This window comes from Phascolarctos cinereus, unplaced genomic scaffold (assembly GCF_003287225.1).
Source record: "Phascolarctos cinereus isolate Bilbo 61053 unplaced genomic scaffold, phaCin_HiC Scaffold_2;HRSCAF=192, whole genome shotgun sequence".
Classification (NCBI taxonomy): Eukaryota; Metazoa; Chordata; class Mammalia; order Diprotodontia; family Phascolarctidae; genus Phascolarctos; species Phascolarctos cinereus.
In genome coordinates this window covers 230987417-231004122 of record NW_027555625.1, presented here as the reverse complement: position 1 = coordinate 231004122, position 16706 = coordinate 230987417, and the positions used below count along the sequence as shown (strand labels likewise).

The 16706-nt window shown below is 36.2% G+C and overlaps 1 protein-coding gene across 2 annotated transcripts in view; it reads right to left on the bottom strand.

The window, feature by feature from the left end:
• Positions 1–1771: 1771 nt before the first annotated feature.
• Positions 1772–16706, bottom strand: part of ARFGEF2 (ARF guanine nucleotide exchange factor 2) — a 108460-nt gene continuing 93525 nt past the window's right edge. For both annotated transcript variants that reach the window (XM_020984169.2, XM_078149862.1), the window contains 9 exons: positions 15855–15990; positions 14061–14199; positions 13905–13959; positions 12676–12790; positions 11380–11510; positions 9737–9905; positions 8492–8630; positions 6210–6327; positions 1772–5734 (listed from right to left, as the gene is read on the bottom strand). In XM_020984169.2, the coding sequence (XP_020839828.1) occupies positions 5558–5734; positions 6210–6327; positions 8492–8630; positions 9737–9905; positions 11380–11510; positions 12676–12790; positions 13905–13959; positions 14061–14199; positions 15855–15990 (1179 nt within the window). In that variant the 3' untranslated portion in view covers positions 1772–5557. The remainder of the gene's footprint in view (positions 5735–6209; positions 6328–8491; positions 8631–9736; positions 9906–11379; positions 11511–12675; positions 12791–13904; positions 13960–14060; positions 14200–15854; positions 15991–16706) is intronic.

Here is a 16706-nt window from a genome sequence, read left to right as displayed (position 1 = left end):
AATATTCCAAAAGGCAAAAGGGACAGGCTTACAACCAAAAATGACTTACCTCGAAAAACTGATTAACATTTTTTGAGGGGGAAAAACAGACCTTTATTGGAATAGAGGACTTTGAAGCATTTCTAATGAAAAGACCAGAGCTGAGTAAAAATTTTAAAGCACAAACACAAGAGTTCAGAGAAACCTAGAAGGGTAAATTTATCAAGCAATAGGATGAGGAAGAATATAATAGGAGGTTACCAAAAAGAATTAAATAAGATAGAGGACCTGGAGATTAATTGGTTTTGTTATGGTCTTATAGGGAGGAACAAAATTGGAAGATAAAAGTTTTACTGTAGAAGGAAGAAAAAGGCTATAGAATTATTATTTCTCAAAATTGGGATGCATAAGAAAAGTATAAAAACACAGAAGAAGGTGGCGGAGGGAGCAGTCATCAAATGAGCATTTTTTTTTTTGGCTAGGCAATAGGGTTAAGTGATTTGCCCAGGGTCACAATAGCTAGTAAGTGTCAAGTGTCTGAGACTGCATTTGAACTCAGGTCCTTCTGACTTTGGGGTTGGTGCTCTCTCCACTGCGCCACCTAGCTGCCCCCAAATGAACATTCTTATCGGAACAAGACAGAAAGGAAAAGGGAGAGAGATGGAGAGAATGCCATTGAGGGAACAGCTGCAAGCAAAACATTCTCCTTCAGAGAATAGATTCCAAACAAAGGATTGGGGGGGAGAGAGAAAAGAAGTGAAAATTAAAGGTCTGCCTGTCAATTGAGGAAGGAGCCACAAATTGTGGTATGGTAGCAGGACATAGTTGCATTGTGAGATTTATGAGAGAGATTTTCAGAGAAATTTGGACTGTTACGAATGGGTACAGAATCAAATTATCAAATAAGCATGACTAAGACAACTTATTCAATAACAACATGATAAAGAAAAACTACTTTGAAAGAATTAACTCTGATCATAGCTGTGGCAAACCATGACTCTAGACTAGAAGCACTAAAAGGTGATGGACTCAAGGTGCAGATGAAGGAGAGGAGGAGGAGGCGGAGGCCATTGCAGTATGTTTTTTTAAACGCACAAAGGAAAACAAGTTCAGAAGGAAGCTCTGAAAGTAGTATATTAAAATCATTATATATATATTTTTAAAATGCAAATTATATGAAGTAGAGATTTGTAGTTTCATGTACAATCTTTTTATGTTCTACTTTGTACATGGAAGTGCTCATTTTAAGTTTAGAATAAGATTGAAATATAATGTAATGTGTTATGTTAGCTATTATTATTCATATCCAATAGTTAAATGGTATGACTTCAATCATTAGGTTATGAGATGACTAATAATGCAGTGTTAAGAGTTTCTGTTTTCTCAGTAACACAAATTAATCGCAGCAGTTTCAAGAGAAATGTTAAACTCTTTTGTGGCTAGTGTTCCTTTATCCTTTCAAGGAAAATAAAAAGTTGAGACCCACAATTTATGATTACTACCAATAAAAACAAATTCTCTCAATGACAAGGTATTTAGTAACTTAAAGCTTTTATTATTATTTTTTAAAGAGCTAAGAGGAACATGAGATCAACTAGCCCAGCCTCCTTATCTTAGAGGAGAAACTTATACCTTTATACCTCTACCACTATAGGGAGGGAAAGTGACCTATGCATGATGACACTGGTAACCAGTGGCAGAAGTGGCACGAGCCTCAGCATGTATAAGAAGAGTTGTCTCCCAAACATAAAACAACAGCTTGATAGGCTTTAATTACTACATTAAAAACAACTTCATTTTTAAAACTTTATTGATTTGCCACCTGATTAAAGCATGGAATATTTTAACAATATTATACATAATATTTTTACATAGAAAACTTTACATAGCATTTCATATTATATAATTCTGCTCATTCTTTCAAAAATGTATACATCCATTGAGAAAGGAATGCTTTTCATTAAATTACCAATATTAAATGCACTTAATTATAGCATGTAGATTAAACCAAAGTAGCTATTCAACTAATTTTAGGCATTTTAAGTAGGTAAAACATACATTTTGCACATGAAATACATTTGATTCAATATGCAGAGAAGTCTTTTTAAAAATCAGAACATTGAGAAAACAACATCTTTGATCAGTATTGAATTTTTTTGACCAAAGGTGGCTAGCCATAGTCATTCTTTAAAATGCTCAGTTTTTATTTTTAAACTTCAAAGTTTCTGATGGAAAAAACAGATTTGAATTTAAACAATATCTATCTTAAAACATTAATGGAAAAATACATATTTAGGATCCACCTTAAATTTAAAACATATCCATTTGCATCATAACAACAAACACTAGAAATGAATGACAGATGGACACTCATGGGTTGAACTTCGTCAGAAAGCTATTTTAGCATTTTTTTCAGATTATTTTTGAGGGCTGTAGCCATCATCAAAATGTTTTTTAAAAAGTTTAGATTATTTTCATTGTGCAAAAGTTAACCTTTTACCTAAATATTATGACCTTTTTTCAACACTAGAATATAATACTCATAACGCATATTCTTTGGTTATGTGGGTGTACAGGGATGGGAAAGGGAGCAGTAGGATATTTTATCAGAAAAAAAATTCTGTCTAGAAATGTCCAATTTCCCTTCCTAGGTTTATCATCATGATGCCCATGGCTGTATAGTTCCCCATTTCACAATGAAGAAAAAACAGAACTGGTGTATGAAACACTGACATTTTAAAGAATATCATTGTCTAGAGACACAATCAACATTTAAAGCACTGTGAAAAAGAAGGTTGTGAGCTCTTCATCCCTACTCTACTGCTTTACTGAATGGCAATCTTCACCAAAACCAGACACCCAAATATCAATTTAGTCAATTTTTGAACAACAGAGATTATAATGTCAACTCTTAAGGAAGTAATCTAAGGAGAAGAATAAATTTATTCAAGAATCAGGCTGTGCTTAATAGCTTACTACCAGAGGCTAAGTGCTCTTGATAGCACTTTTCCAACCCAGCATCATGAAAACTGCTCTAGATGACTTTATATCAAGCTTTTTTAAAAGGAGTATCGCCAGTAAAACTAGAATGTTACACTGAAAAAAAGGTTTTCCTTAGAATGATTTAAAAAAATAAATTCAAGCTTAAATATTCAAAGGGATAGCCTTGCAAAGCTGCCCCAGACTTCTGAGAAGGGAAATCTTGTGGTTATTCACGAGCAGGTGTTTGAAGAGTAACACAGGAATAGCTTATAGAATGATGCCTTGGCCAATAGCATCTGACAACAGCAATAGCAATACATTATAACCAAACCCCATCTAACATCAGGACATTCTGGTTACTGTTGGGTTGACTGCTCATCTATAACCTGGCTTTTGTGGAACTACCTGCCTCCTACATAAGGTGATTTTGCCTAATATTGTGTTTTCAAGGAATAAACTGGAGGCAATGGAAGCATGTGGCTAATACAACTGAAAATTCATACGGTTCACATTTGGTGAAACAATGGCACACTAAAACACACACACAAAGGTATCTCCATGCAAAAGAGGCAGCCATTATGGGGACTAGAATGCACATGGATAAAGATGCTCGGTTTTTCTGGCTATACTAAGAATAAACAAATATCAACAGAAACTGCTGACATACATATATATATAATCTCTCTCTCTCTCTCTAACAACAGCATCAGGGAATGAGTCTTTGTACTAAGTTGGATGTTGCTAGGTAAAGAAGCAATGACTTCAAACATAAATACATTAGAGGCTACATTTAAAAAATATTTGAATTATGGTAAAATATACTTATTTATTCCTTTCTACTGAATTCAACTTTCTTATGTGCATTTAGTAACTTAAAGGCCCCAAATTCCTTTATTTCTTTGGTAATAAAATTAAACTCTCTTAGGGGATAGGAAGAAAGAACCCGATATAGAATTCTGCTGGCCAAAGCCTGCTGGTCAAGGCTGTAAAAAAAAAAGGATTAGTGAGAACTTTTATTAACAAAAGCACCAGGAGTCTTACTCAAAAAAGAAGCCTAAATTCATCGATCCACAAACTGGTTTCCCAAGATATCAACCTCTAGAGCCCCAGAAACTTATATTAATTAAAACTCAACTAAAAGGATCAGAGGGCATAGTTAGAAAAAAATATATTTTAATAATTGTGAATAATACTTTTTATAATTCTCAGTGCTGCTAGATGCAGCTGATGAAAGGGCTCAGATTGCACAGAGTAAGGATTTCATTTTCCTTGCCTATTACACATTAAGCTTGTGACCTTCTCATGATGCAGTATGTAGATTACGGGCTTTTGACCACATTTTTACAAACAGAAAACTGTTTTTAGACCATTACATCTATAGTTCAGGCATACCGCAGTTAGGTTATTGCACTGTCAGCAGTCTGATGAGAATTCTAGAGCCTATTCTAAAGTGTGTCACCAGGGGTGATTAACTGCAGTGCATGATCCTGTTTTCTGGCTGTCCTAACATTTTGACATGTGCTCACTTCACTTTAAGCACACTGACTTTGGAGAGTAGAAATCAGTGTGATGTCTGAGGCCTCTCTCCCCCAAAGTCACTACTAACAGGTCCTGCAAAGCTGTGGTATTAACAGTGGGGCACACTTTCGGTTCTGTAACAAAAATAAAAATGCCCTGAAATATTTATTGTTCAAATATAAATTAACTCTGTAGACATCTTCACTATTACTTAATATACTATATTTAAGAGGGAATAGATTGGACAACAAATTCTGGAAATGTTTTTTAACTTTCCATATATTCTTACTTCAGTTTGAGCAATTTCCCTCAGATGTTTGCCTTCTTTGATGGCTTAGCTCTAAGGTATTTAATACATAGGGAGGTAGGAGGCATTCACTACAGTCACTGTTACCACCCAATCTTAACCGTAGCACATTTAAACTTTTGATAAAAGCCGTTCATAAAATACTTTTAAAAACTCTCAGACAGCAAGAGGTAAACCTCCTTTCCCCCTACTTTCTACAAACTGGGCTAACAATAGCTGATCCAAAGCTAACACATACCCAACCTGATCTAGCTTAGTGTACACTCAAAGAACAACAACAAAAAAATCCAGCCTAGTTTTTAGGTGGCAGTGAGCCATTACAATATATTTTATTAACACACTCTCTAAACAGCACAAACCTATACAAGTATATTCAGTATTTTCAAAGATAGAAATTCTCTCGATAAATCATTTACAACCAATTAAGTGAATTAGATAGAAAATGACAGCATCTTTCAATGACAGATTTGACAGACTTGAATCAGCAAACAGGAACAGAATGACGGGGTGAAACAAACAGACTTCAATTTGACTATTAACTCAGTATGCAACAATTTAAATCAAATATTACCAACCCTTAGTTAAGCTACTTTTATGAGATGCTCCTTGTTGGCCAGAGTAGGATGGACACTTTCCCAAACCACAGTTCGAAATGCAAAATGCTGCTTCCTTGGTTTTCACAGTAAAGCACCAATGAGCATTTCTCCTCTTGTGAACAGAGGCATTACCAAAGCTTGGCAGAGGGTCAGCAATGACCAATCTTGCTTGGAGCTACCAGGCTGGCAGCTGTGTCCCTGTTAGCTGTAATGGCTCTTTTGGAATCCATATTTTGTACACGGCACCTATACGGAGGAAAAACTTCCGCAGAACAGCTCGAAGCTCAGGGATCAGGTCAAACTGCATAATTTCACATAGATAGGGGTAATACATGGAAGCATGTGCTTTAAACTGGAAAGAGAAAAAAGCCCTTGTGAATCATATAAAATTAGATGAGGAGCTCATCATTTACAGAATTACAGATAAGATTTGTCTTTTCCTAACATTCACTGATAACATTTTCAGTAAGTATCTGATAACAATCATTCACTAGAATCTGCATTCAGCTTTAGAACCAATTCCTCACAAATGTATCAGAAAACTTTATCTTCACTGGGAAACTGTATTATTGGTATTTTTTACCTGTCATTTTAACTGGTAATAAAAAAACGACATAAAGGTATTCAAACATTTCCTGGACTATAATACTCAGTACCTCAATTACTTGAGTCTTGGACTCTGGTGTCCTTTCATAGCAGAGTATAATAAATTTTTAAATTCTAAACCAATTTCATAGCTTGTACTTTTTCTAAGCCAATGTGTGTTGTTTGAGTTGTAATTAAAACCCAACTCTAAACAACAAAATACAATAAATTACAACATTTACCTTCTCATCACTTATTTTGAGTGTTTTGGTTAGAAGTAACAGTAACAGGTTTGTCCAGGCCTCTCGATGGCTTTCTGAATTTACGGTAATAAAATAACCAAGAGCTTCACTACAAACACTAGGGGGAAAATCAGAGAGGAAGATACTTACATAAATTCATTCATTCAATAATCATTAATCAAATATTTACCATAAGCAATCTACTGTTCTATTTTCCCAAACACATCCCTCACTTTCCTACCTGGCTTGTGCATTATTCCCCACGCTTAGAATGCCTTCTTCCTTTGTTCCCACCTGCTGACCTATCTCCTTTGAGACCCAATTCAAATATCCTTTTTTCTATAAAGCCTTTCCAGATCTTCCTAGATAGGAGCAGTCTACGGTGTACCTGTCTCTCAGAACTCTGTACCCCTCTTACACACTTGTCAGATGTGATTTGGATTAAAGATATTGGTATACATGTGTTATTTTCTCCTATTAGATGAAAAGCTCCTTGAAAACAGTAACTATATATTATTTATCTCTAGCTCCTAAAAGACCCAGGATAATACTGATACTGTGTAGGTTCTTAATAAAAACTTATTGAAAGAATAATAGGACCCGTGGAAATATAAAGATAAATACAATGCTGTGCTTGTCCTCAAGAAGCCTTTGATCCAACAAGGGACATAAGACGTAAATGTAGATAAATGATATATACAACAGAATGTATATAGTATTTTAAGGTTTACAAAGCACTTTCCTTACAACTACCTTGAGTCACTATGTTAGAAAGTTTCAGAGATCACATGTGCCCCTCAATTTCACATACAAATCTAAATGTTATGAGAAAAATGAAGTGGATGATTGCTCATCTGTGGTCACAAGACACTGTTTATTCATGCGACAAGCATTTAATGATTATTTCCAGCACTGTGGAAAGAACAATGGCAGCAAAAAAGCCTAACACACAACGGTCCCTGGAAAGATAAACTCTCTACATATAAAATAAAGAGGGGACAACTAACTCCAAGTCAACACATATATGCACAATGTACTTGGTACATACAACAAATCATACATAAACCAAGCACACAGAGAAGATGGAACAAAGATGGAACCCAATTTTCTTGTGGTTTTATTATCCACACTTTCTCCCACCATATATACTGCTTCATCTTTCAGCCTTATACTTTTCATTTTGTTTTCTGTCACAGAAAAGGTTTTAACATCTTTTTAAGAGAGGCTATGAAATCTCCTTCTCTGGAGATTTATAAATATACACATAAATACCTCTGGAGCACATCTTAAGCACAAGTCTGGTATTTTAAGATCCTTTTTTGCCACTAAGTCTAATAAAAAAGTTTTATAAAGACCAAGCAAGATTTGTGAATATTTCATCAGAAAATTAATTGTAAAAATCCACTGGACATATATCAGAAAACCTAATGGTTGAAGTCCTGGCCCTGACCTTTACTTGTTGTGTGACCTTGAGAAAGACACTTAACCTTCGAACCTTCTTTTTCCTGTTCTGTAAAATGGGGATAATCATGCTTGTTACCCTACTTTACAGGGTTGTTTCAAAGAAATGTCTCTGTAAATCTTAAAATGCTATAGAAATATAATTATTGTATCAGATATTGCTAACTCATGTGTAATTTTGCATTTGTAGAGTGCCTTTTGAAAACACTGAAGTTTTCAAATTGTTTATCTACCTTATTCCATTTTCTTCTTACCTGGTGAGGTAGGCAGGGCAGGTTCTAACATGGAACCTTCTTAGAGTTGGACAGTGTCCTAGGTTTAATGGACTTAACTCCATGAAATGAGAGGCTCACAGAGGTCTATGACCCATGGTCATAGAGTTAAATACTAAGTTGTGGAGCTGACACTGAAACCTAGGTCTTCTGATTCCAGGCCCAACTTTTTTTTTTCAGCATGTGATGCTGTGTCTCTACTTGATAACCATTAGCATCTCCATTTTACTGATAAGTAAATAGACTCAAATAAAAGTTTAGGGACCTAGGCAAGGTCAAACAGCAAGCTAGTAATAGACATATACTGATTCTAGAAAGACTCGAGCACTTCCCACCATATTAGATTTTCTTCCAACTATAATTCCATTTTGTACTATACAATTAACATTTATATATGTGTTTTATGCATACACATACACACATAAACAAAAAAATGTCCTTTTATTTAAATACTGTTTCCTTTTTCCATCCCCATTAAATAAACAATGTCCACGCTATCTCCCACTCGCCCCCTCCCTTTTTTGAAAAACAGAAAACAAACCATCATACGTTAAGAGTCTATGCTGTATCTCCTCCCAGGAATCTTTGCGGTTTTCATCAATATACATTCGGAAGAGGATTCTTAAACAACATGCCAGACTGCTGGTCTCTTGTTTTAAAAGATTGGGTTTAGATTTGCCTTTAAATCCTAAAAGCGATTAATACAAAATAAATGCTTTTGGAATAATTCTTAAAAAACAATTGAGAAGGAACATGAGAACTTTAAGCACAACAGTTATTTCTGGAAGTGATAGAAAAAAAGGCCTATACATTTTTATACATTCATGTTCACGGCACACTTGAGATAATCACACCTAGTAACAAAATAAATAAGAATGTCTCATAGCATCAGAGTAATCACATTTTTTTTCTCCTTAAACACAATAACTCTTTATGATCCAATTACAGATTTCTGTTTCAGGGGTTTTCTGGTTTCTATCTATGATTTCATTGGTGTTGGGAACTTTTTCTACTAGTGCAGATCAGCAACTCTCAGTCTTGGAGAACTGCCCAGGGTCCTGAGAGAAGTGACTTGCCCAGGGTCATATAGCCAGTGTGTGCCAGAAGCAGGGCTTGAGTTCAGGTCATCCTGACACTCTGGCTACTCTATTACAATGACTCTCACTCAGTCTTATGTTATAAAGTTAATTTAGTAAAGCAATCAAAATGTGCAAGAATGCAGGAAGTTTCACAACAAATCAAAGGCGCTAACCAAGTTAAATGTACAGATGATCTATGCAAGCCACTGACACCATTTACCTTCAGTGATGTTTTACTATATATGAATAGAATAAAATTTGGGGGAATTTTAAAAAATAGGGTGAGGTGTTTGTTTTGGACAGAATGAAATATAGGAGAAAACTTAAATATATGATACTTTTAAAAGGCATACTTTATAGAAATGAAGTCTCTCTGTTAGTTTGACAGAGAGGACTGAGAAAAAGCAGAAAATTCAGCTATCTCGTACTACATAGACACACACTTTTGCAATTTGGGAGGAGAAAACTGAAAAACTTTCAATTTTTCCTTGCCCTTTATATATATCCACATATAATCCTTTTTCACAGCACAATTTTAAAGTGAGATTAATTATATGAATTTGACTTTCATCCTCTAAAGCATTTCTCTTCTAAACAACTCAAGTAAAATAATAGTTTCTGGCTATGGTACAAAATGTAAAACACTTTCTCTTTAATATCTTAGGTTAATGCTCAGATTATCTCATCTTACTTAGTAAAATTCAGTTTTACTTACCTGCTCTCCACAAAACTGTTCGTTGTTCATAATTTGAGTTAAAGGCCTTTGAGAATGAATGAGACTCTTGCAAACAGTCTAGTAATTTAAAAAGATGCTGTGAAGACATGTATTTATACATTCCTTGATCTTCTGTGTCTATGTGAATATCAGCATCCAGTGTGTCTCTCTAGGAAGTGAGAGTAGGCATAATTGAGGGACATCATATGATTTGCAACCAGAAAATAATTTAGATGAAGTAGTTTTTGCATATTAGCAAGTAAGGAGACTAAGATTTGATATTAGACAGGAACACATCTGGCAGTAAGGAAAATACTGCCTTTTGATGGGGAGGAGACTGGATCCCCACTGACATATTTGCAATCATCTGCTTCTAGTTTAAATACGGTGAATAATAATAGTTATCCCTTCCACATCACCATGTAGAGAGGCATGGTTCTCCTGCAATCTAGAAAATCCAAGCCCTCCCTTCATACAGGAGAAGTCTGAATTTATTCTTTTTCTTTTATGGGGTGTTTATAGTACCTTATTGTAAAATTTGGGCCACGTATTTGGTCGTAGGCCCTGTGCTGTCTGCTGGCCTTTGTATGCCATCTATGGCTGCCACAAACTCCCCCAAAATTCCCATTTAATTTTTTATGTTGACCTGTGATATACTGAAACCATGATGGGGAAAATCATGATGTGGAAAGGACAATTACAGTTGGTACTGCACTTAATGGTTTACAGAGTGCTTCAGAAGACATCATTTTATTTGATTTTTCACAGGTCATGAGGTATCTGTTGTATGGATTACCCCTCTTTTATATGTGAGAAAACTTGGATTCAAAAAAGCAAAGTACTTTACTCAAGAACACACAGAGCCAGAACCTGAATCCAGGTTTTCTGGTTTGTGCCACTATACCAACTGGTCTCTATTTCACACTTGATGAACATTTCCTCTATTTCAAGGCCTCAGATAGGGGTGTTGCTTAGCGATTTCAGCACAGGAGCCACTCTTCCTTTCCATGCTTATTTCCTATCAGTCTTCTCCAAGTGTACTGCAATCTCATGCCTTTTCTGTGGCATTCTTCAGAATTTCTGAGTCTCCCTTTATTCAAATGCTCCATACTTACCCCTCACCTTTCCAAGTCCAATTCAGAGGCCACCTCCTCTAGGAAGAACTTCTTGTTAGCCCAAATGGTAATGACTTTCCCCTTCAGCCCTTACATCGTCCTCTATACTGCTTTAATGAACTGAGGTAACATAGTAGGCTGAAGTCTAACCACCTGTGTAGGACTCTTATTCTTTTACATGATTGAGTTCCCTGAAGGCATGGTTAATTTCTTATATAAACCTTCCTCCAATGATGAGCAAAGTACTCTGTCATTCAAGAGTGGAAGGATGTTTGTTTTTTGCTAGGCCATGGGGTTAAGTGACTTGCCCAGGGTCACACAGCTAGTAAGAGTCAAGTGTCTGAGGCTGGATTTGAACTCAGGAGGTCCTCCTGATTCCAGGGCTGGTGCTCCATCCACTATGCCACCTAGCTGCCCCTGAGCAAAGTACTCTGTACCTGATAGATACCTACCAAATGCTGTATCACCAACAAAAATAAAAGGGAGTTTGAGTGGAGAAGATGTGATGCCCCAAGCATAAGACCTTACCTGAGCTGCCACCATGTGCTCAGCATCCTCCTTTTTGCTGGTTGCTGGATAGAATACTATGTTGTCAATGGTCTGTATCAATTCCAGCTGAACCACACACTTGATCAGGAGGCCAGCAAATAGCTTTTGGTCTATGTGAACAAGGCAAATTAAAAGCCAAAAATAAACCCTGGTAGTTACAGCAGTGATTAAGACCATGAAACTTTAACTGAATTTGGACACAACACATAACTAGAAAGAGACAATGAAACTACACAGTCAGTTTGGGCTGAAGATGTGTGAATTTCAAAAACTGGCTAAAAAATGACTGATCCCTCTCCAGATGAAGCTAGTCAGCATGGAACCAGGTAGCTTACTTGTGAGAAATTAGAAGCCAAGGAAATTGGTAGAAAGCAGTTCCCAATCATGGTTTCAATCATCTAATTACACTACCTTTAAGGGCTCTAAGACTGTCATGAAGTACTCCAACTACAAGTAAACTGCCTATCACCCTGCTCACACTCATTCTGAAGGCTCTCTGAAGAGCCTCCTGCTCAGGAGCCATCTCATCTACTGAAGACTCCCTGACCTCTTCGCCAGCTGAAGGAATTTCTCCATCCCCAGTCTCCCCTCCCTCTCTGTTTAACTTCTTTGTACCTGTCACAGCCTAATGTGAAGTACAACTATCTGTGTAGATCTCATTCCTGAAATGGACTACAAGCTACTTAAAGGCAGGGGGTCTGTCCTGTTTAAGCTCTGATTTTCTACCACTTATCACAGGTATCTGCACATATGTGTGATTTCAAAAGCTACTGGGAAATTCATAAAGAAAAAGCTGTATTTACTTTAGAAATAAACATCCTGTCTTGTGCTTTCAGACATGTTAAAGGCATCTATCAAAGAGGAAAAATGCCTCTCTCCCTAACAAATCCCACACCATAGCTTTCCTTAAACAAAAATGTTCTCCTACCAGGTCTCTTTCACTGTCCCACTTCTCAAGTTATAATTTGAAGTCTTCTGCTGTGAAGTCTTTCCTGAAACTGATTCCTCTTCATCTGATCACCTAATAGTTTGTTTTCCTCCTGTGCAACTGTCATATTCTTGTTTATCTTATATCTATCTCATTTCTCTGCTCCCAAAATCTTATCACTGTATCTTCTTTCCCAGTATTTAGTAAAGTGCTATGCATGCAGTATACACTTAAATATTTTAAAATTAGTGAACAGCAGGAATATCAACCCTAAAAGGTTTGAGAATAATTTTTTGATGATGATGACGACGATAATGACGACAATGATAATAAAAGTCTAGTCTTACTTGTATATGGTCTACCTTTCCAGCTGTCATCAGTTGGGTTAGAAATCTGGCTCTGACCTCTTTCGGAGGGATTTTTATCTATACTGCTTAAAGACTGGCGGTCCAAATCCAAATCCTACAATTTTATCAGAAAAGAAGAGTATTTACTGAGCATTTTTCAAGCAAGATTTCATTTCTACAATATATTAAGGTTTTTCATACCACTTATCTCTTTGGCACAGCTTGCATTTAACCTTCCCACTTGTCTCAAAGTAAAATCAACCCTGACTACTCACTGCAGTGCCCTTAAAAGGCATTTTTTTTGGGGGGGGGTTAAGTGACTTGCCCAGGGTCTCACAGCTAGTAAGTGTCAAGTGTTTGGTCTGAGGCCAGATCTGAATTCAGGTCCTCCTGACTCCAAGGCCAGAGCGCTATCCACTGTACCACCCAGCTTCCCCAAAAGACATGTCTGAGAGGTAAAGACTTTGAATGATTTTTCCTTCTATGAAAATTTCAAAACCATGGATATCTTATTTTAATCTTAAATACTTAACATCCATTCTTTGGGAATAAAAAATGTATTTAACTGATATGTTTTATTTTTTACATTAGCCATTTCTTGAAATACTCCCATTCCTAGCACTAAATCCCTTATAACAAGAACAGTTAAAAAAAAGCTAAGCTATAGAGTGATTTGGTTGGCCAATTCATGCAGTATATCACACTTCACCACTGATAGGGAAGAGATAGATACTTGGCCAAAACTGGTTACCAAGAGTTCAGCTTTCTTTTAACACTCTTCATTTACATTACTATGGTCCTTGTCTATATTATGTTCATTGAGCTCACTTCACCATTCATCACCTCCCACAAGTCTTTCCATGTTTCTTTGCAGACCTCTGATTTGTCATTTCTTACCGCATGACTTTATTCAATAAAATCCATATGCCACAATCTATTCAGCCATTCTGTCAATCTGTGGGCAGGCATGCCCTGAGAGGGGATCCATTGCTGATCCATTCATCCACTGAGATGGAATTTGAACCTAGGTCCTCTGTATCTAAATCCTGTATTTTACCCACCAAATCATTGTTCCCTTCACTTACAACTTTTTGAAACAGGAATTTTACAGTTTATAACCTACTTGTGTCCCACAGATTACAGAACCATGAACTCTTTGGGCAGACAACTTTTAAAAATATATAGAACCAAAAGAAAAAAAAAAGAAAGCAAAAACTAAACAACTCTACCAAGTGTTTCTCTGACGCATCATCCTCCATTCCAGCAGGCCTCCATGTCAGCAAACTAAAGCAAGGGAAGAGGAAATGGGAGAGAAAATTGTTTAATGGAAAAAACAGAACTGAATGCAGAGTAAACTGCACATTAGCCACTGCATCAAAACTTACATGTGTGGAATGGTTGTTTTGAAAATGTCCAGCATACAATTACAAGTTTCATCCCAAACATCAGGGCTGAATTTTTCACCATTTGATATTACCAAGTTTTCTAAACAATTCGTGCCAGATCGGGCCAGCTGCTCATTATCTATAAAATAAGATAACATCTGTCAACAAACTTTTGCTGCTTTTCTATGCCAGCTGTGTGGTCCTCACGCCACAATGTGGGAGGAAGAATATGCCACTGGTGGTTGTGCTCCTTGCAAACCTTCAATGAAAGCAGTGGTGTCATGCAGGTACTCTAAGTGAAGAGCTAAAGGCTAGTTACCTGTGTCACTGGTACTTTGCCAACTCTACACATTCTACATCCTCCATGGACCAAATCCCCTTCATGAAGCTTTCCCTGATCTAATTAGATGGAAATAATGTTTTCTCATAGGATTTCATACTTTTTTTCTGCACACACTGTTCTAATTTACATAATACTAACAGTAGAATAAATCCAACACTTCACCCTTATTTATCATTGTGGACAGTTACTTTGATATCCAAGGAACAAACTTCACATTAGAAGATATATATTGAGGAAAATTCAGGCAATGTTTTAATATTATACAAAATTATTACAATTGCATTTTATTCATTTAAAATACTTGAGATACAAAGTTGGGGTGGAATTTGTACTATTAGTTAATTCCAGATATAATAATCACCTTGGCTATTTCTTGCTTCCTAAATTTTTATCATGATAGCTCTCTGAAAAATTTTTGGTTATCAATAAGTCCTCAATGCACATTACCAAGCCTCATGTAATATTACAAGTTATTACATGTGGAGTTGAGTACATGGAACACATCAACATGTTTCAGACACCACTGTGGGAGTGAATGAAAAGGGTATCGATGCTTTTCAATGATGGTGTCAGAGGTTCTAATATGCAAATATGTTTTGTATGACTGCACATGTATAACCTTTATTGAGTTGTTTGCCTTCTCAATGAGAGGGGAGAGAAGGAAGTGTGGACCAGAATTTGGAATACAAACTTATAAAAAACACTGGTTAAATTGTTAGTACATGGGGAAAAAATTAAATATTAAAATAAAAAAACAACAACAGTGTAAAAAAACCAAAACACCTTAATGTATATTTTCTAGGAACTGAGAACTGCCTGGTGTGAAACTTATAGTGAAATAGTTAGAGAGATGTCAAGGTCACTTATAAGAACAGCTCAAATACACATAAATTTAGGATGCTTTTCCATGGTGACCCCCACACTGCTCAAGCAAAGGGTCATTTACACGGACCTGAGAGGGTTACAAGCACAAAGGCACAGCACCTATGAATAGTATGGAAGGGACTTCACAGATCACCTATGACCTCTCCCATCTGGACTGTGAATCTTCTCTTTATAATGCCTCCAAGGAGCAGTTAGCCAGCCCTGACCGAAACACTTTCAACAACTAAAAAATACACTTCTAAGGAGACCTATGTCATTGTCAGTGAGCTCTAATTGCAAGTAAGCATCTACTCTTTGGGACCCAGCAGAATAAGCCTAACCCCTCTTCCACATGACTTCCCTTCAGCAGTGACTGTCTTGATAACAATTATTAAGTCCTTGTAAACAAAAGAAAAATAAATACATTTTTGGGGAAGAGAAGGATTCTGTTTTTATGGTCCACACAATTAAATTACACACTGTGCAGGCCATTAGGGTCTTTAAAAATTATACTGAAGCATTCTTAGCATCTACTTATCAACCAGTGATATACCCAGAAAAACAATGATTATAAATTTGAAGAGTACCTTGTTTTACACACCAATGTAACTGTGCAAATACATCAGAAAGCAGAACTTCATTTAAAGCTTCGTAAAACTGTGTGAACACATCACAAATAGCATAAAGTGCATGATTGCAAGTTGTGGTCATCCATTCTGATTTCTGGAAGCAACAAAGAAATATTAAAAGGCTTCCTAATCACTTCCATTTAAAAAATCTTCAGCGACAAAACAATTGAGGCCCAATGAACATAAAGTAGGCATTAAAATCTCCCTTTTAAAACACAGCTTAAAATGTAATAAAGCTATTTACTCTTGGGGATAGCATATAAAAACATTTTTAGATGCCAGCTGAGTAACAAACAGAGAAACTAGCAGAATATATCAACAATTATTGCAGAAGAGTTAATATGCTATAGTAGAAAAGGTATGAGATTTGGTATAAGGAAACCTGAGTTCAAGTCCTGAAACTATCCCTTATTACACACTTGTATGAACATTAGCATATTGTTAACAACTATGGGTCTTAGTATTCTCCTCTCTATAAGAGTAGAACCCCTGCACTGTCCTTCTCAGAGAGATGCCACCAAGATAAAAAAAAAGATAATCGAAGTAGAATGGTTTGAAAACCATGAAGCGCTACTAGATTATACGTTTCATGTAGTGGATATGGAATGGGACTGTGGTTTAACTAAACCCTCTCTTCCTAAGAACAGTGCTCTGTGTTCAGCTGAAGTGTAATCTCTATTTCAGTTGAAGTGAATGTCAGCTATCATCAATGGTCACAATGACCAGCATCTTTTCCAAAAGTAACTGTGTTTTTGAGGAGGATCCAAATGAGCAAGGTGATTTCAATTTTCTCTCTAGTCAAAAAAACAG